Source organism: Neovison vison, chromosome 1, assembly GCF_020171115.1.
Source record: "Neovison vison isolate M4711 chromosome 1, ASM_NN_V1, whole genome shotgun sequence".
NCBI lineage: Eukaryota > Metazoa > Chordata > Mammalia > Carnivora > Mustelidae > Neogale > Neogale vison.
The window spans coordinates 264,918,896-264,941,133 of record NC_058091.1 but is presented as its reverse complement, the minus strand read 5'-3'; the positions used below and the strand labels follow the sequence as shown (position 1 = coordinate 264,941,133).

Sequence of the window (22,238 nt, the reverse complement as noted above, 5' to 3'; positions counted from 1 at the left end):
AGAATCACAGAGAAGAAAATAATCAAGAGATAAGCTAGAAGATTTTGTAATAATTTAGTAGAATACTATGTAATAAATGTTAATGAAGCAAAATCATCCATATGTTGATAGGAACTAACCTCTGAAAAGCAGATGTTTTCCACTTTCCATTACCACTTTCCATTCGACCCTGATTGTCAGTGTTATATATCACTCTTTTTGCTTATTGGGGATAAAGCCATCTTCATAAGGCCGTATAACCAGAAGACAATGTACATGATTTAGTTGACATCTTTTAACTGCTTTTGAGGAAAATACAAAGAAGGCTTTGATTCTAAATGAAGAGATTCAGATGATATTCTGACAATAAGATCTAGGCAAGTGCTAGATCTAGTTATGGACTCAATAAATGATGGTTTCCTGGCTGATTATCAAGCATAGTGCCTTGTAAATAAGGAGAGAGGGATAAGTAGAAATTTAAACAAATTCTGAATAATAAATAATTTTGGAAATTATTTAGTGCACCTGCTTCATACAAATGAAAAGACAAAGGCCTGTAAAAGTGAAGAGATAGTGTCTATAGCAGATGCTCTTCTGATACCAAGTCTATGCTCCCAGTGTTGTAGCACCACAGAGTTCTTTCACAAGCCCAACCAAAGTTTTTTGTCTTCTTTTTAAAATTTTTATGAGGTAATCTGCTAGTATTTTTAAATCTGAGCTCAACATATCGACTAAGTAGCTGAAGACTCTTTTTAACCTTATCTTCTTTATGCTGATTAGTCTCAAATGAAGGAAGCAGTCATAGGACCTCCTTTCTAAGTACTAAAATGAAGAAATAAGGTATATCACCTATTGTGATGCCTTATATCATGAAACACAAAATTTCTTTTTTATTTTTTTTAAGTTTTTATTTAAATTTCGTTTAGTTTGTTGGGGCACCTGGGTGGCTCAGTCTGTTGAGTGTCTGCCTTCAGCTCAAGTCATGATCCCGGGGTCTTGGGATCAAGCCCCACATTGGGTTCCCTGCTCAGTCGGAAGTCTGCTTCTCCCTCTGCCCCTCCCTCTGCTTATGCTCTCTCATGCTCTTTCTCTCTCTCTCCCCCTAATTTTTTTTTAATCTTTAAAAAAATAAATTCCAGTTAGTTAGTATACAGTGTAATATTATTTTCAGGTGTACAATGTAGTCAATCCACTCTTCCGTAAAACACCTAGTACTCCTCACAACAAGTGCTCTCCTTTATCCCCATCCCCTGTTTAACCTTGTGGGTCCACTCTGCATTTTGGGAGATTTCCATTGAGAGACATGGACAACATGTCATCTCCACTTTCACAACAACGCTGAGTTTATTGTAGGTTTCATACACAGTGGAGTTTCTAAGAGATTGCAAGTGTGAGACATTGAATTATATGAAGTTTAAAGGGGATGGTAACAAATTTTTTCATCTAAAACTATATTGGCAGCCTATCAGCAGCACATGATGAAGTTCAAAAAAGTAGAGTCCAGGCACTACTGCTAATGATAGTGCAATACAGTAGCAAAAGTTTTTTTTATTTGTTACAAAAATGACACAAGGTTTAGAATTGGTTTCATCCCAAATTACTTGACCACTAAGTATCCCCTTGCTTGGATTTTGAGCATATAATATACAGTTTTTGCCTAGGAAATCCTTATTAACAACAGTAGGGTAGAAAGAATGTCATTCTATGCTCTTACCTCTGTTTTTTTTTTTCCACTAAATAGCTATTTAAAGGGTGCCTGGGTGGCTCAGTGGGTTGAGCCGCTGCCTTCGGCTCAGGTCATGATCTCGGGGTCCTGGGATCGAGTCCCGCGTCGGGCTCTCTGCTCAGCGGGGAGCCTGCTTCCTCCTCCCTCTCTCTCTGCCTGCCTCTCTGCCTGCTTGTGATCTATCTCTATCAAATAAATAAATAACATCTAAAAAATAAATAAATAAATAAATAAATAGCTATTTAAATATTTAAGCCCCTAAATAAGCCATCCAATGTTTCTGCGCTTTGTTTATCATTTGTAAAATGAGACAAACTATATAACCTCTAAAGTCCTTCCATGTTAACAATCAATAATTCTGTGTTACCATAAACTTGAGATGTGTTCTTAGGTTAGACCTTTCCATTAAGAAAAGAAAAATTTACCATGATGGGAAAAATATTTTACTGAATATAAGTTCCTACAAACTGTGAGCAATATGGTTCTTCTCAACTAGTGCTCTGCACTTCTTTGAGGGATTTTTAAAAATAAACATGTTTTAGATGCTAACAAATGCTGTCCTCCTCCTTAAGAATTGCAATGCTGAAATGATTCAAAATTTAAGTTAATGGGACATGTTAGCTCAATGGTAGGAATTATTTCACAGTGTATATGTATATCAAATCTTTATGTTGTATACTTTAAATACCTTATCATTTTATTTTCAATTTTACCTTAATAAAGCTGTGTGTGTGTGTGTGTGTGTGTGTGTGTGTGTGTGTATAAAAATCTAACAGCATATACTGTCATTCCACCCCATGTGTCGTGGGTATCTGTGACTAGAAACCAGAAAAGCTATGGAATCCCTTCTTCTCCTTCTCACCCATTCTGTACAGCTCTTCCCCCAACCTTCCTGAACTACGGATCAGGGTTATGACCTCATCTCTCATGTAGAAGGATGGCTAGGTTAAAAGTAACATGGAGAATGAAAATGATTGAGAAGTGCAATGAGCTAAATGGTGTAACTCATCAACATCATCATCGTGATAGTAAACATCCATAAAAAGGAGAATTAATTAAAAGAAAGTAAAGTTGCACTTCTTTTAAAAATGGATGCTTGGTAGAATTTCTGGTGTTATATTTCACATGTATCACGACCTTCCCTTGGCCTGACATAATCCAGATCCAGGCTTCTGCCTCTAACTGTATTCCATCTCTCATGTACACAGATTTAGTCACATTGGTATTCCTGCTCTAACTCAAACATATCAAGCTTTTACCTGGACCAGAGGAAGAAACTTCTTTGTTGACCTATCCAGTAAACTCTTCCCCAAGACATACCCTACTCTCATTTCTGTCATGCATTTAACTGTCATTTCTTCAAGGACCCTCTCTGAGTCCTTCATCTAAAATAGGCCCACATCCTTCATTCTCTACTCCCTTAGCCTATTGTGTATGGCTTTATGGCATTTAACACTACTTGAAATTATGTGTTTATTAGCTTGTCTGTTTTTGTCCCCATTACTGCCATGCATATTCCACAACATCAGGGAAACTTGTTTGTTACGGATTTTTTCAGCAAGGTCCTTTGTCTTTTGTAGATGCTTAATAACCATTTGTTGTAAAAGTGAACAGATGACTGAACAAATCAGGAAAACATGTTTTAATTTTCCTAAGCTAAGGGACATGGGCTCTTTTTTTCCTGGCCTGCTCTCTGGAACCATGCAATTGAAAATAGGAAACTAATAGCACTTACCAGCTAGTGAGGAGTATCAAAGTAACATGACACATGGACATTTTCCTTCCTTTCCTTTCAGATGCCTATACCAGAGCAGAAGTTGTTTATGAGTGGACCAGAGAGCCAGCACGCTCGGTGGTTGTAGCAGAAGATGGGTCACGCCTAAACCAGTATGATCTTCTTGGGCAAACAGTAGACTCGGGAATTGTTCAGTCTAGTACAGGTAAGTGCCAGTTGATTATTCCAGACAAGTCAGAAGAAATATAAACAGTTTTTGTGAGAATGTGACAATTCAGTAAGTCCTTCAATAACACAAGTAGAGAGAGAGAGAAAATTTCACTAACCTGAGACCAGCTAAGCTATGAACTAGTGTAAACTCTATAGATTTGTGCCCTTGTATTCCTCATTTAATGTCTTCTGGCCTCTGTTTCTTGGTTTGCAAAATAAGATGCTAGTTCTATGTGATCAGGGTAGCAGAGTATTTAGAAATGTGAACTTTGGGGAAGAATGTATGGATTAAATTCTTACTCTTCCACTCTGTCTGTTGATTGTGGTCACCTCACAAGGTTGTTAGAAGGTATAAATTAAATCCATGAAGAGTACCTTAATAGCTTCTGGCATATAAAAAAAAACCTCTCAAAAAATGTTAGCTATTAATATTATCTAGGCCTGATCTATTATAAGGAGTCAGTGAATCTTGGTGAATTTGTAGCAGTGATCATTATACATAAGAACTAGAGCATATACTATTAAGCATCTGGACCCAAATTTTAAATTTTGAAGTTGCTTGAAGAAATAAGAGTTTAGTTATGCAAATATCCATTTGTGACTAAATGTAATGTGATTGTTGGGCTGGAAAACTATAAAAATTTGGATTTTAACCCTCCCTCAATCCCAATAATTTTAATTATGTTCAATCAATGAAAGCTTAACAAAAGCCAGAAGTTTTTATAGCTGTCTTTAAAATTTTAAATTAGTTCATCCACTTTGGTAATTTCTTTAAAAATATGCAGTTTGGTAATATATAAGGGCAGATGTGCTATTCTTGTCAGATTTCTTCCTTAAATATCAGGTTTTATAGTTTTATATTAGGACCCTGATAATTCTAACAAGTTCAAGTAATAGGTCAATATATCTTATTCTGGCTATTGGAAAATCCTTGTTTAATGGGATCTGCATTTTGCTTATTTTGTCACAACCATGGCTACTCTGAAAGCCCAAATATTTATGTTTCTTCTTTTGAAAAATAGAGAAGATTGTTGCTCAGTTTTGCCCATGTTAAAAATGCATGTGGCATAGTGGAAAGATTTTAGGCTTTGTAATGAGTAAGATATGCCCTCAAGTCCTGGTCCTGCCACATAGAAGTCTTGTGACTTTGGGGAAGTCATTTATCCAACTAGAAACTCTGGTCTCCTCTAAAATGTGGGCATTTTGTACTTTTGCAATAAAGATGAGATGATATAAAACACTAAGCAGAACATACATATGGTAAGTGCTCAAAATGGTATGTAGTCTGAGATCCCAGAACATGGAAAAATACTGAAAATTTCTCTCACTCATAAGTTATGTGGGAAAACATTCTAAAATGAGCAGTGTTCACCTTTAAAAATCAAATGCTATTATAAACTGGATATTGTGGTAGATACCAGAGAGTCAATCATAGACAAGGCAGAGAGCTTGCTGTCATGGAATCTAAAGTCTAAGGGAAGACAAACACATAAACTATAATTATCAAAATGGGTGGTAAATGCTGTGATTAACATTTTTGTAAGGGCAGGAACCATATCTATCTTCTGTATCCCTATCATTTACTATAGTAGCTAAAACAGAAGAGGCACTAAATAAATATTGTGAACTAATTAATAAAACAATAAATGTACCCAGCCTAGAATAATCAAGGAGGAATTGCTGCAGGGGTTGACTTTCATGGTGTTAATCTGTATTTGTTGGAAACCAAATAATCACTGTTTTAGGTCCAGAACATTGAAAATAATAAACATAGAACTTTCCCTCAAGAAATTCTCCATTATCATTAGAATAAAGGCTGAGGGATGTGAAAGCAACAATAAATCAACCCCAGGGGCATGCATTCAATAGCAGAAGTAGACACAAGCCAGGAGGGTTACCCAAAGAAAGGAGTGCCTCCACTCTAGTTGTAGTGCTAGTGACCTTGACATGTCATTTCATCCCTCTTAATGACCAATTTCCATGTCAACAAAGTGAGTGGCTCATTCTGATAAACTTGGAGATGTTTCTGGCTTCATCTGGATTTAGCCTACATACACCATAGTTATTCAGAAATGATATACAGGCATACGTGGAGCTAGGAGATGAGAGGCAATGGCCCAACCCCCCATCACCAAACTGACTGTACCTTATACTCTGGGTCTGTTGAAAGTATGCATTCTGTGCTAAAGCAGCAAGTTTATCTGTACAAATAAGAGCTCTTTCTTGTCATTCCCATAATTGATATTGGTGGGGAGGAAGGGAAGGGAGGTGAGGAAAATAGCAAATTCTCAGATGCAGGGATTCGGTTTGGTGTACCCTTTCAACCTCACAATAAAACACTTAACTAAACACTTCCTCTGGGTCCACTTTACCTCATCAAAAATCCACCCTGATAGATTTCTGTGGGAAGAAACAGAGATCTTTTTAAGGTCTTCAATTCCATATTTCACATATCCTTGTGGAGTCCTAAAAATATTAAGATAAATGGCATTGAGTGCTTTACCTCCCTGTTTTTGCCAGAAGACTAGGAATGATAGCAATAAAGAGCAGCACACGGAGAATGATTAGGTAAAAAACCATCTTCCTCTATCTTAAAATTCTCTGCAGGGAGAGAAGCAATTCAAATCACCTCTTAGAAGGGGTTTCCCTACTTTTCTGAACCAACTTACATGTGAACACACATTCATAGGTACTACCAGTAATCTCTTTCAAGTCAAATACCTCTAGATCACTTCAGTGACATAGGAGGGGAGCGGAATATGAGGCTCCATCCAATGCTTGGATTTTTTTAAATTCAGTACAAAACCATTAAAGTCCCAGTATCTTTCCTGAGGTCTGCCACCAGATTTGGGAGAAGACAGTAAGTTGGAGAGTTAGTTTGAAGTTCACCTACTCACCTGGCAGAGAAAAACCTTTAAAGTCACGTGGAAGGATGAGTCCAGTGAGCTCTCAAATCCAATACAATTCTATGTTATCCAATACAATTTATTCACTAATTCCTTCAACCATTTACTCACTTTCTGTTGTTTGACATTGTAATTGGGCCTGGGAAAGATAGATGAAGGACATTTAGTTCCTGCCCTCAACAAATTCATAATTGATTGCTGTAAGTAGCTAACATGCTCATGGCATTGTTCTAATACGACAATCCCAGGATATAGGTATTAACGTTATTATATCCATTTTGCAGATGGGACATAATTGAAGCCAGAGAGATTTAACTGCTTTTCCTAGGTCACACAGCAAGGAAATGGCAGAGCTGAGATTTGAACCTGGGGGTAGTCTAGCTGCAGAGTGTTCAACCACATATCTAGTAACAGGCAACATAGACATGTGTGAAATGCAAGGCTGTGGTACAGCATGGATTTAAGAGTGTGGACTCTGGAATTATACTGTGAAAGTTTAAATGCTGGTTATACTACTTATTAACTGTCTGACCTTTGGCAAGACATTTCTCTGTTCATCTTTCTCTTGCACAATTTGTAGATGATAAAAGGATCTACTTCATGAGCTGCTCTGAGATTGAAATAAGAAAAATGCATGTAACCTGCTTAGCAGAGTGTCTGACATATAAAAATTATGTAATAAATATTAGATATTACTATTAATAATGATGATAGAGTTAGTGCAAGGGAGTGACATAACATAAAGAAGTCGTTTCTGCTTGAAGTATCAGAGAAGGCAGTTTGGAACTGGACCCCAGACATTGCCCCTTATCTCATCTATCTTATCTTATCTATACTGCATTATGTTTCCTAAGTAATTTTTTGAGGAGAGCCTATACAGAAATTATAACAATGACTAAAGAGCATGAAAATATGAGTTATACAAAGAAATATAATAATTAAATCAGTGACCAGGCATAATGATAATATCATGGACAGAAAATAATAAGAATATAATAATATGCAATGCCTTTTTAAAATACATAATGGTGCCTGTAAAACCTTCATATTTACCAAAGTCAAAGACAGATTTGATCAAAGGAATTTTAGGTTAGCCTTACTGAATAAGAATGTTTCTTCTTTATGAGTGGCTATCATTTATCCTTAGAAAAAATGACCAAGAGAAATTGTGAGATCCTCTTTCTTAAAGATAGTCTTTCCTGGATGAGTTGATTTAAGGATGACACTGCAGGCTCAAAATGAATGAGGAAAACAAGCATTTTCCCTGACCGGGGGCAATAAGAGTGATCAGCATTCATCCAAGGATCCTTAGAGCCCCCATTTACAAAGCCTAGTACATGATCTCGAGAGAAATAACTATAGCCATAAAATGTAAAAACCAGGGATTGGGGGTAGGGCAAAGAGACTTCTGTAGTTATCTAGTCAATTCATATTTCAGATGAAGAGACAGGTCTAGATTCAGTAGCCTAGCACTCTAGCCATTTTTTTTTTTCTTATTTCTATTCTAGAACTCTTTGACACAGATATTAAAATACCAGTTCCTCCCTCAATGATATTTTTGATTTCTCATTCCTATTAAAAAAGCAGCATAAAAACTTGGGAAATACATAGCTTAGAAAACACAAAGTTAAGAATACTTGGAAGGAAAGTGATCTCTTAGGGATCTATTATCTATTAGGGACCGATTTATAGGGACCTAATGTTCATTACAACTTTGTTGACATGAATGGTTGCTTTCTAGAGCTGGAGAGAATATATTTCTATCATTTCTATCTTGCACTCTCAATTTGCACATGACTCAATTTATTTTTAATGACTTTCGTATCTATCATTTCATTTTATCCTCCAGCATCCTAGGAAATAGTTACGTAAAGCACTATTATTTTAATCGAACAAATTAGGAAACTGAAGTCAAATAAAGTTAAGCAAAGTATTTACTCTTCAAGTAAATGGAAGCCATTTGCTAAACAAACCCTCGAAGCTCCTTTATAGAATTCTATCCCTGCTTCTTTTCTTTCTTTCTCCTTAATTTTGTATGGTAATGTATCAGAAATATTGTCACATCTAATTTACAAGTTTCCCTGAGGGTTACATGATATACAAGGATATTTGAATTACAATTCTTCTAGACTGTTGAATTAGAGGAAAAGAATTTGCCATGCTTAGTGTATAAGCACTTGATGTCTAGAGATTTCTTTCAATTCAATTTAGGAGATTGATTTTTTTGTTGTTGTGCTCTTCTTTTATTTTTAAACTATTACAACATGATTCTGATTTTGCTGCCTTTTTTCTTTTTACTTACATGTTCTGTGCCAAAACTTCTTATATATTTTTTTTAATTTAGGAAAATGATTTCAATAGATTTGAAATCCTTCTATTCTTTCTCTAACTTGTTAGTGAGGAAGTGGTTTATAGAACAAATATAATGTGGAATAATAGCTCCTCCAAAATAATATTCTCTGTAGAATCTTCCTAAAATGTCACATTGCGAACAACAAAAGATGATAATGGAATATGTATAGACACTCATCTTTCTGACATTATATGAAAGGTGGAATTTTTTCTTTGAGCTGATGACATTTTGTAAACCACAGTTGAATGAATGGTTAGGAATAATAAAGCATACTCCTGAGAGGGTGAAATGTAACATGGCCATGTCCACACAAGACTGCATTTTAGTAGTCCTGGAAAAATTGGTTTTCTGCCTTTTTCTGAAATTTGAATCACTCATTTCTTGCAGATGACCTTGGAGTCATCACCCAGGGTATCTACAGAAACCGAGAAGAAACTAGTAAACATTGTATTTACCCTCCCAAATAGAGAGTCTCATGGATGTTAATTTAAGTGAGTGCCCTTACACCTCACTGCGTCCCTTTTCACCATGCACACATGTTGAATACTTAAAGTATGTAAAACCACACTATATTCAAAGAACTGTCCTCTTCCAAATTAACTGTCAGTTTGATGAAGGGGATAGAAGGATATAAGTTAGATAAAATTAAAAGTGTGAGATTTTATCATAAATGTAAACAGAAGCTATAAATAAATTTGAAGTTACTTACTAGTGATCAGTCAATGGCAATTGTTACTAACAATTAGCAGTGAAAGCATACTTGTGTGTGTGAATGATTTTCTCCTATAAAGAGTAAATGCATTTATTTTACCAATATTTTTACCAATTCTGATTGGAGGGAAAAGAGAAGAAAATGGACAAGGGAGCCAAAATTTATTTTGAAACTCTTACATAGCATTATCTTAATTAGAGCCCTTATTCTTTATTCTCCCCACAATATACTTCTCACCTTTTTTTTTTTTTTTAAGATTTTATTTATTTATTTGACACAGAGAGATCACAAGTAGATAGAGAGGCAGGCAGAGAGAGAGAGGGAAGCAGGCTCCCTGCTGAGCAGAGAGCCCGATGTGGGAACAATCCCAGGACCCTGAGATCATGATCTGAGCCGAAGGCAGCAGCTTAACCCGCTGAGCCACTCAGACGCCCATACTTCTCACTTTTTTATAGAATAGGAAACTGAGGATTAGAGACTGTAAGCAAGTTACCCATGGCTATCCAGAAAGAAAATAGCATATCTAAGTTTTGAACCCAAATCCATTTGCTTTCAAAGCTAATAAACTTTCCTTTACAGCACATTTCTTCCTATTCTGCTATGGACTGAACCCAACCCAAAGATGAACAAAATATTCAGCAATAATAGATGTGAAGTAGAGAATTTTATTGGTCATGATACTGAGATGTGAAAATGCATGGTAAGGCAAGAAACATGGCACTGAAATGCTTATTAGGGCTATGATATGGAGAGTCTTAAATCCAGGTAACAGAGTTTGCTTAGTCAGTAGGAACACTGGAGACTGTTGATTGTCACACTGGATAAGGGTGGGGCATTTGCTAGTATCATCTAGTGAGTAGAGGACAAATAATCCAAAAACATATGGGACATCCCCCACAACAAACAATTACCTGGTCTGAAATGTCAATAGTGCTGAGGCTGAGAAATCTTAATGTAGATAATGGAATCCATTAAGGTATTTTAAGATTTTTATGTATGCTTTAAAAAGATTACTCTGACATCAAAATTTAGGGAAAACTCGAATGAGGAAGTGATTGGAGATAAACAAGACAGTTAATAGATCTACAAAAGAGATAAGAGCAGTGATCATGAGATAAGACATAGACTGAAAGATATTGCAGTGACCATGAGATAAGAGATAGACTGAAAGATACTGCACAGGAGAAATTAAAATTGTAATGATCAACTGATTCCTTTCTCTCTCTCTCAGAAGCCGTACTTAACATCCAAGGTTTGATCCCAGGATTTTAGTCTGAGTGAGCAGACAGATGAGAGAGTATCATGAATTTAGAGATAGATTTTAAATGGGAAAGCAGCACAGGTATATGCTGGTCATTATTTTTTTTTATGGGAAAGGTTAACTAATGTCAGTTTTTGAACATATTTAGTTGGTGTTGTCAATGAAAAATCAGTATTTCTGAGATGTCCAGTAGATATTTGGGAATACAGGTTGATTTTGAAAGCAGTGTCACTTAGGGCTGTGGATTTGGCAGCCCCTTAGATACAAATGAGTCTAGGGGCAGGAAGAGAAGGGAAATTCCTGTTTAGAGCCCTCCCCCCAAAAAAGTGGAAGAAACCAAAAAGCAGACCTACACCAGGAACCTCTATGATTACTTTGCAGAAAGATGAAGAGTGGGATATTAAAAGGTCATGAACAGTTTTAGCCACATTTGTAGGGGCTGAAGCTAGATGTTCATGGGCTGAGACATAAATCACAGGTTGCATAGGGCAAAATTTGGAGTTGAAAGGAAGGAGAAAGGTGAAATAATGTGAATGCCAAAGAAAGCTATGTTTTCTTAGTAAGAATACACCTATTTCTCTCCTCCCCCCTCCCCAGATAGCTAAGTATATACTCAGAGTGGATAAAGCTAAAATTTTCTAAGATTTGTAATTGAAAAAATATAACATCAGTTTAAAAAAAAATCCTATAATTCAGGTTGCATGTCAATCGCTTTGATAAATGAAACTGCTTTTCTGAATGAAATCAGACTTTGATATATACAAAGACATTAAGTGTGCCCAGCTAGTCCATTGTTTCCTAGCCCAGGCTATGAATTGGAACAGTTCCAAAGCTATATTGAAGTGGATTTTCCTTGGCCTCCCTTAAAGAATGGTTTGTGTATCTAGGTGGGACCTGAAGAACTGAATGTTTCAAAACCTTCCCAGGTGATTCTGGTGGAGGTATTCCTCAAAATAAATTTTGAGAAACCATGGATTATATCCCACTTTCCTCATTCCAAAGATCAGGCTAAGCTAAAGGAGTTACCCAGGGCCACAGAGCAGCTGAAAGAAGTGCTGGTATGAGAACAAGAATTCCCCCAAAGTTGGACACCAAAGCTCCTTCATGAGACAGCCCGAATGTCCTCCATAGTGGTAAACTGGGGATTTGATATGCTCTAACCCATTACTCTGTGTCATCAGGATCTTGCACTTTGCCTTCATGGTCATTAGAGCCATTCTCTATGTCTCTTACATGTTTGATACACCAGGATAAGGGTGTAGCAATATCCATAAGATCTCTGGCACCTCAGTCTTATCCTCAACCCCATTTTGTGTTTTAATAATGTCTCTGTTCTTTCCTGGATAAACGTTTTCTCTTCAGGAACCAGATGTCACATGGGACATGTTTTAAGTCTAAGATTTTGCTGTTGATGGAAAAAATCCAGAGATAATTTCTTTTCAGGGTCAAATTGCTCACTTTACTGTATGTTTTACCCTCTAGGAGAATATGTTGTTATGACCACTCATTTCCACCTGAAGAGAAAAATTGGCTATTTTGTTATTCAAACGTACCTGCCATGCATAATGACAGTTATTCTCTCCCAAGTTTCATTCTGGCTCAACAGAGAGTCTGTACCAGCGAGGACTGTCTTTGGTAAGTGCCAATCAAGATGTACAGGCAAGGGTCTGGAGGGCAAGTTATATTATTCTGGTGACGTTGCAAGTGGAATGAAAGAATAATTATCCATTAAAATCTGGAGTTAGCACAATAGAAAGGTTCAAAGAATTACCATTCTCATTGTGGTCTGATTTAAAAAAAAAAAAACTAAACCCTCTTTCTTTAAATAGAAAGCTGTTTTAATGTATGTAGATAAATGCATGTGAATATCAACTAGGCATGTGCTATGTTTAAGACTCTTTACTATGGAATAAAAAGCCTTAAGATGTTTATAATCTAATCTGAAGATTATTCATGTGCAGAGATCCCTATGGTATCATTCTTCAAGAATAGGCAAGAATGGAAAATCAGTTATCTCAGGAAAAAAGCAAGACTTTGCTACAAGTGCCCCGAAAAGAGTCTTTTCTTCTGAATTTATCAAAGTGCTTCCAGGTTGAAACTGCCAAATCTTTGCTCTGACAGTAGCCTAAGAACACAGGTATATTAAGATCCAGAATGCTTCCAGCTGCAGAGCACAAGAGTAGTTCATTTCAAACTTTTTAAAAAAATTATCATTTGTTAATATTAGCTAGTGTTGAAGCCACTTACTAGCACTAAATACTGAACTCTTGTCAAGATGTTTATTTCTATATGTATATTCAGTTTGAGCCCTTTATTCACTGAAAATTAAGAAAAATAGAATAGAGAGCATATGTTTTAATTTTATTTTTTAAGAATGAACAATAACACTATAGTGAAAAAGATTTTTTTAAGTGTTCACACTTCCCCCTTCTTACCCTAATAAATCTTACTCTTCCTTTTTGAAAATTCTTTAAAGCATTAGAAATGTTTAATAAGTCAACCTTGCTCTTAACATTTTCAACAATCTGATGTCTCAGCCAACTCATGCCCTTTCGGTGAGCATAACTACATATCTGTAAACTCAAATGTGGCAAGCATTTCTGTGTATCAAGTTATATATTTCTAATGTTTTAAGTTCAGTACAATCACAAATACAATTTCCCAAGACCTTTAGCCTTTTAACATTTACTTAGAACACATGTTTCTATTGTTTTTAGTCTCAACTCAGCACTTTCCTCTGTGCTGAGTGAGAAGTCTGAGAGGGTCACAGATATTTAAAGAAACAATACACAAAGGAAAAAGAAAAAGGTACAAAAGTTGTACTTTGTAACAGTTTAGCATAAGGCATCCAGAATGCAGCAAAGCTGAAGCCTGTTTTATGTCTTCAAAAGTCATCTTCTTGCTGCTCCATGCTCTCTGTCATTTAGAGGCAATGTGGTCGTGTAATTTTGCTGCCAGATAGATCCAAGTTTTAGGTTCCATCTTCATTTTTGTAAGATTCAGTTACCTAAAAGTAAGGAGTTTGGGGGGTAGGGAAGGAAAGATGGGATTGGGACGGAGACAAATCATAAGAGACTCTTAATTTCACAAAACAAACTGAGGGTTGCCAAGGGGAGGGGGCTAGGGAGGGGATGGTTGGACATTGGGAAGGATATGTGCTATGGTGAGTGCTGTGAAGTGTGTAAGCCTGACGATTCACAGACCTGTACCCCTGGGGCTAATAATACATTATATGTTAATTTAAAAATTTTAAAAAAAGATTCAGTTGCCTATAAAATGATAGTACAGTTAAAGTAAAATAGTGCTGTTTAAAAGATTGAGAAGAATAAAATAAAATATGTAAATTATCAGGTTGAATTCTTGGAACTCAGTAGATGCTCAATACATTTTTGTCACGCACACGCGCATGTACGTGTACACACACCCCTCTCTTTATGTCCTTCTTAATTTATGGATACATTTAGTTTAAGAGCATACATTTCCAAATTAACTTCTGACAGTTGCCTACATGAACCAAATTTTGGAAAAAAAAAATGGAATTCACTCTAGCAGAGATTTATTAACAAGGACTGAAGTTATCAATTAACATTGTTCAACATTGTATCAACAAGTTGATAGCCATTAACTTTGTTCGTGGTATCAGGTTCAATGCTAAACACTATTACAGTAGTTTATTTAATACCCATAATAGCCCTCTGAGTTGGACTTATTAATTTATAAAGAAATAATTTTTTAAAAGATTTTATTTATTTATTTGACGGATAGATGACTAGCAGGCGGAGCGGCAGGCAGAGGGAGGAAGGGAGGCAGGCTCCCTGTTGAGCGGAGAGCCTGATGCGGGGCTCAATTCCAGGACCCTGGGATCATGACCATAAGCCGAAGGCAGAGGCTTTAACCCACTGAGCCACCTAGGTGCACCAAGAAATAATTTTTTAAAAAAAAACAACAGAAGTTCAGAATTGTGAGGCAATTTTCCCAAGGTCATTCAGCAATTAAAGAACTGGGATTTGAAAACTGGGTTGTTCTGTTCCTCAAATACTGACATTTAATTACCTTGCTCTTTGCTCATGTTAATATTGATAGGTAAATTTAAGGGCTGTTTACCAGTCACTATTTCTTAAACCATTTGTTGGTTATATAATACAGGTAATGCTCCTGAACTTTCTGTAACATCTCCAAAGTTTAAAGTAAGTCCATTCCTACATCTGTGATCATGTATCAAAAATATGATTTAATAGAAGTCTCTGTCTTTCTTCTTTATTTTTTTAATTTATTTTTTTAATTTTTTTAATAGACATATAATATTTTTTTTATCCCCAGGGGTACAGGTCTGTGAATCGCTAGGTTTACACACTTCACAGCACTCACCATAGCAGATACCCTCCCCAATGTCCATAACCCCACCCCCTTCTCCCAACCTCTGTGTTTCTTCTTAATCTTATCACTTCCTAACATAGGAAGTGTTGCAAAGATCATCTACCTTAAAATTCACGGAAAACTAGGGAATATTGGATGGTTTAAAAAAGGAGCACCTGGGTGGCTCAGTGGGTTAAAGCTTCTGCCTTTGGCTCAGGTGATGATCCCAGGGTCCTGGGATCAAGCCCTGCATCAGGCTCTCTGCTCAGCAGGGAGTCTGCTTCTCCCTCTCTCTCTCTGCCTGCCTCTCTGCCTACTTGTGATCTCTGTCAAATAAATAAATAAAAGCTTTGAAAAAAAAAAAGCTATGAAAAATGAACCACCTACCAGCTTTGTTATACTACTGATTCTCTAAAAATTAATCAAAAAGTGTAATCATAGACACAAGTTTTATACATATCTGATGACAAAATCTTCCATAGCAATAATTTATCATCTTTAAAATGTTTTATATATTGTTACATTTAATCCTCAAATAATCTTGTGAATAACTGTACAGAAATTCTTCTTAGAATTTCAGCAACGATAGGTAGTTGAGAGAATGAAATCTAAATGACCCCTCTTACAGATATGGAGACTGGGGTCCCTAGACCTGAATTTTCCTATGTGGCCATTGAGTTAGTAAATGGTATGTTTGGGACTAGTCAAGGGATGAGGTGAGAAGTTTTTCCATACCATATAGCTTACTGGGTTACTGTGAATTTTTTTAATACTGTGAATTTTTTAATACCCTTTCAAATAGCTTGCATCTTACACTATTCTATTCCTACTGCATCACATATACTAATTATCCAAATAAGCTAAAAGCAACTGACTTGAAAACTGTTTTGAGTATTGGTAACTTTAATCACTAGGGATGGATGTGCAGACTGAGGGCAGATGAGGCAATATTAACAGAGAAAAAGAGTGTCACTTCTGTGCTGTGTGCCCTCAAGGAAGTGACACACAACATATTTCAGGAGTTTCTTCAAAAGAGGAGCTATATCAGAATTAGGAGGGAAAGAGTGTAAAGCAGAAGAGTTTGTAACAAAATACTATCCTCAAATTATTAATTTAAAATAATGTAACAAAATATTATCCTAAAACAATTCAATTATCTATCAATGATTAACAAAAAGCTGTTGGCTTCTTGGTTTATACATTTAGGATATGCAGATAGAATATTAAACAGAGCTGAGGATCCAGCAATTTCTTGTGGGTCAGAGACAGTGATGATCAGTGCTTTCAGTTTCAAGGAGTTGGGGACAGTGAGACAGTATTACTTCCTTTTCTGCTGAGGATACCTTATTTAAGGCACCCATTTAAAGGAATTCATGGTCTTATTAACTGCTTCTCAATAGCAGAACAGTTTATCCCTCCAACAGTTTATCCCTCAATAAAGCTGTACAGTGAACAGCCCACTACACTGGGGTTAAGTTAAAACTCATCCATCCCAAATCAAAATGGGATGAACTAAAAAACACACTGTATCTATGGTCCTGCTGGTTTCCCTTTGCACAAGTAGACTGACCTTCAGTGATCAAATTTTGTGATGTGAACCCACAGATTCACTTAATTTCTTTCTTTACAGGAGTAACAACTGTACTCACCATGACAACTTTGAGTATCAGTGCCAGAAATTCCCTCCCTAAGGTGGCTTACGCCACTGCTATGGACTGGTTCATTGCAGTGTGCTATGCCTTTGTGTTCTCAGCTCTGATCGAGTTTGCCACGGTCAATTATTTCACCAAGAGAGGTTATGCATGGGATGGCAAAAGTGTGGTACCAGAAAAGGTAAATACTTTAATATCCCCTATGATCTGTCACTGGTATGTTTTATTCAACCTGTGAGATGGCATGTTTGGACTTTGGGAAATGGATGAAGAGTGCAGACACAGAGTAATGAGAATTCTCTGTTTCCTAAATCATAAGTGACTGTCTGCTGTGGCAATTTTGGTACTGCTAAAGAGAGAGGTTGTTTTAAGTGGGCCGATGTGCAGAGTAGAGTGAAGGAGATAAAAGAGAGACGAACGTAAACATTTATTCTCAAATATGTTTTCCTTGGGTCTCTGTTGATTTAAGAACAGTTTTAACCAACTTGACATTAGGTGCAAATAAATTTATACCATTGTAATTTGAACTTGAAAATAATAGTCTTTTTGTTGTTTTCAGAGCTTAATCACTTTGGTCATAAAAATTATTAATTCTAATGCCTCTGTTGAACTTAGTTTACAAAATGTATTATCTCCAATTTCAGTGAAGTAAAGGACAGGAAATATATTTCCTTTCCAAATTAAAGGTTTGCTTTAAGGATCATACACAAATCACAGAAAAATTCTTCATTATAGAAAATTATCAAGTCAAGCTCATTACTGTTTCTCTAAATTAGAACCTAATTTGGAGTGTATTTTAAAGCACATGTGGTGAGGATATTTCTACCTCTATTGCTTGAAGGAAAAATATGTCAAAATGCAAGTGAGTCTTGGGATGGTAGAAAGAAGGTCAAAGTCAGAGACACAGAGATTGTAAGATGTCTAGAAATAATCTAGGAGGAATCACTCTATAGTAGCTTTTTCCCAAAATTCTGTTCCTCAGAGTACTAGTATCATGAGTTAGTCCCTAAGAATAAAGTCTGGTTGAATACTCCCATATAATGCTGCGTTCTATATCACAGAGTCTCAGGATATTCAAGAATCTAAAAGGGTTTATAGTAAAGAGATTAACTGTGGTATTTTTCTCAGGGCTCCACAGATGTACTAGAAAAGAGAATCCTTTGTGGAAACATCTACCATATTTTAAACTAATTTAAAGTGTTAGCTATTATAGGATGGGCCATTAATATATGCATAAGTAGAAAAGAAAAGATGCTGCCAAGTAAAAGCTCCTTTAGATTTACCCCTCAGGCACAGATGAATCAGCTGAACCCCCCAGTGGTCTCCTACACAAGTAAAAGCAAAAAGAAAGTCTGTGTAGATTGCATTATGGCAGCCAACAGAACCTGAACAGGCCCTCGAAATTCATTTGTCTTAAAACATGCTTGATAAGTATGAAAAAAAAAATTTTTTTTCTCTTAATTTGCAAACCAAGGACCTTGGCTCAGGTTCAGTAGAGAGAAAGGACAAGACGAAGGGATTCGCATTTACCAGTTGGAGAGAGGAGAGAAAGAGTGAGGACAGAGTGACGGTCAGATACGTACTTTAGCCATTGATGGTCTCCATTTGTTCTAGAACAGAAGGGCAGCCCAAAGGAGAGTGAGCCAAACATGGAAAATAGTTAATCATAAGATACTACCAAGTGTAAGACATAGCCCAGAGTCACAAATGTGAACCTTTTTAAATGCACATCTCAGAATCGGGGAAATAGTCTGCTAAAGTGCTTCAGAATTAATGGTACACAAACTTGGGTGATAGCTGAAAAAGTGATATGCCAACTGTGGGAAAAATTGCTTTTCTAGCTGAATACTTTCTTTGCTGCAAGAGGCCGGTGTCTTTCTGATTCTGTCTCATCAGTGTCAGTATCAGTATCATGAATTTCATCTGAAAAACATACAATTTGGATTGAGGCATTGGTTGAGCTTATGGTCCACTTTATATTTATCTCTGTCTGACCCTGTATTTTTTTTTTTCAAGTGCTATGTCTCATCGAAAATACTCTGATCTCCATCAATCTACAGCCCATGTTATTCAGCATATAAATATAGATGTAGGTAGTGTCATTATCCTATCTATATATATGCATATATATTTATCAGTAATTCATCTAAGCTCATCCCAATGAGAAAGATAACACTTTCTGTAAATTATCTATGCCTCTAAAATAATCTTCCCCTGGGCTTTGCCAGTTTCATTTGCTTATATCAGGGAGTGTGAGCACAGTGTGATCCAGGTCTCATTTTGACATTCAGAGAAAATGAATAAAATATGTTTTCTATGACCAGGTGAGTGTTTTCAGGAGAGTTAAATTTTCAGTCTTTAACATGGTATAACTTGAAATTAAAAAACAAATTTCTGTAAGTCATCGCATTATCAACAGAGGATTCAGGAGCCTGCTTAAGATCCATGTTCATATGGTAAATTGCTAAAATACCAATTTCTTAAAGAATATGGGGGAACTCAACATTCTCAAAAATTTAGAAAGATAATTAAGTATTCTTTCCTGATAAGCCAACCCCATATTTCTCAATATTGTATTCAACATGATGTTGCAAAAAAAAAGTTCTTAACTTGAGAAGCGTTAGTATTGGAGTATTATAATAATTTGAGACTAGGAAAAATGAAATATATCAATAATATAAACTCTTCTCCAAGAATCATTCCTGCTACAGATTTTTTGTTTCAGTTTATCTAACAGAATGTCTGTCACTCAACAAGTTTTGATTATATTGGAACCCATTGCCTCTCTTCCACAATAGAGTACATAAACATTTTATCTAAAGGACATGCATGGTTTTTAAGGTAGTCTGCAATGTTAGAACTTTTATTTTTAAGAAATGGACTATGTTTAGTCCTGTGGACTGTGTTGAAATAATCCATATCTATTCTTTCATTCCAGTAAAGATGATACAAAGTGTTACATTAATTTCAGGTGTACAACCTAGTGATTCCCCAACTGCATACATTAATGCTGTGCTCACCACAAGTGTAGCTACCAGTGGTCACCATACAATGCTGTTACAATACCATTGACTATATTCCCAATGCTGTGCCTTTTAATGTAACTATGATGTATTCATTCTGTAACTAGAAGCCTGTATTTCTCACTTCCCTTCACCCATTTTGCCTATCCACCCCTGTGCCCTCCCCTCTCGGAACCAGTAATTTGTTCTCTGTATTTATGGGTCTCTTTCTGCTTTGTGTTTATTTATTCATTTGTTTTGTTTATTAGATTCCACATATAAGTGAAATCACATGGTATTAGTCTTTCCCTGTGTGACATACTAAATCATATCTATTTTTGACCTGTAGTCACTTTGACATTGAAAGAAAGAATCACTTTTACTTGCATTATTTTTGTACAAATAATTATGGAAATTTCTGTCACTCTTTATAAAGCTTAACCAAATCTGTCTTCACTATAAAATAGGAGTACATCTGAAGTAAGTGGCCTTACTTTTTTTTTAAAGATTTATTTATTTACTTGAGAAAGAGAGAGAGAGAGAGAGCGCATGAGTGGGGGGAGGGGCAGAGAAAGGGAGAAAGAGAATCTCAAGCAGACTCCACACTGAGCAGGGAGCCTGATGCGGGGCTTGATCTCAAGACTCTTAGACTATGACCTGAGCCAAAACCAAGAGTTGGACTCAACTAACTGAGCCACCCAGTGCCCCTAAGTAGCCTTACTTTTAATGGCGTTATACTAGAAAGAAAAAATTCTGGGCTTTTTGTCATGTCCTAATATAATTCTTAAGGATTTGGGGGGGGCAGGAATAGCAGGTCACAGGGCTGGATAATTAAAAAAAAAATTAAACTGTTAAAATTTCTGACTAGTGTACCTTGTGAAAAGCAGCAGGTCTTCTGGTAGTGATATTTTATTCTGATTCAATAATAAAAGTACAAATTTTCCAGAGAGCATTGAGTCTGGTTGGTCAAGTTTAGAGGCTCATCAGTATTATCTGTATACATTTTGTGGTTTCTGTAACCAGACTCTGCTCTTGAGGAATTCTGACTGAAAATATGAGATTGTGCACAAGAGATTTGCCCTTTAAAAATTTTTAACTAGTGGTTTAGTGTGCACAAAAGAAAGAGAACTACTCTGTTATGCCAGTGCTGTCCAGCAGAAATATGTGAGTCACAAATGTGAACCATATATATAATTTAAAATTTTCTAATTACTTTAATTAAAAAGTACAAACCAGTGCAATTAAATTTTCTTCTTTTCTTTTTCTTTCTCAAGTTTTTATTTGACTTCTAGTTAATGTACAGTATGATACTAATTTCAGGTATAGAATTAGTGACTTATTAATATGCTTTAGCCAATATACCAAAAATATTATATTTATAATAGGCCTTCAGAATCCTATACATATTTTATACTTACACACTAGTCACATTTCAAGTTCTCAATAGTCACAAGTGACTAGTGGCAACTGTATCAGACCACATAGCTGTAAACAATGATCTGCTTCAGTTTTTAGAAATTCTTTATGACAGAAACCCCAAGAAATGCTGCAGTTGTGACTCACTGTACAGGTAACATGGACAAGCAGCTGACATGGAACAAGAACTGACTTCGGGATACCCTGAATAACTCTGCTTGATCATTTGCCCACTGGCAACATGGCGAGAAGGAGCAAATAATAGTTCAGCATCTTACTATTGTAAAACAAACCACTCCAAAACTTAGTGCCTTAAACCACCACACTTTTGGGGCTGGGAACAACTTGGTGGTAGTTCCATTAGTAGACTATGGGCTCAGCAACGTGGTTGCAGTACACAAGAGGGTCCACCAGGGGGAGATCATCTGCAGTAGCCACTCATTGGTCTGGGGCCTGGTACTGGCTGGGCCTCTCCCTGCACGTGATTTCTGGTCACCCAGTTTTCCAGTCCAGACTTCTTCATGAGGCAGTAGTATGTCTCCAGAGGGTAAAGGCTGAGGCTACAAAGCTTCTTGAGAACAGGCTTCTAAACTGGCATCATCTCACTCTACCTCCTGATGGGAAAGCCAAGAAAGTACTGGGTACTTTATTCCAGCTTTATTGAGATACGTGACACATGACATTGTGTAAGTTTGAGGTGTACAGTGTGGTTCATATGATACACTTATGTATTGTGAAGCCATCACTACCATAGCATCAGTTACCATCTCCATCCTGTCACATAGTTACCATTTCTTTTTTGTGGTGAGAACATTTAAGACCTATTCTTATCAACATTCAGGTCTAGAATATGTATTATTAGCTGTAAACACTGTGCTGTATGGTAGATGCCCAAACTTGTCAATTTTATAACTGGGCATTTGTGTCTGC

General features: G+C 36.3%; 1 protein-coding gene across 1 annotated transcript in view; it reads left to right on the top strand.

The window, feature by feature from the left end:
- GABRA1 (gamma-aminobutyric acid type A receptor subunit alpha1) overlaps nt 1-22,238 on the top strand; it is a 58,644-nt gene that overhangs the window by 33,363 nt on the left and 3,043 nt on the right. The window contains exons 7-9 of the mRNA XM_044230129.1: nt 3,502-3,645; nt 12,365-12,517; nt 16,869-17,071. Of these exons, the coding sequence (XP_044086064.1) occupies nt 3,502-3,645; nt 12,365-12,517; nt 16,869-17,071 (500 nt within the window). The remainder of the gene's footprint in view (nt 1-3,501; nt 3,646-12,364; nt 12,518-16,868; nt 17,072-22,238) is intronic.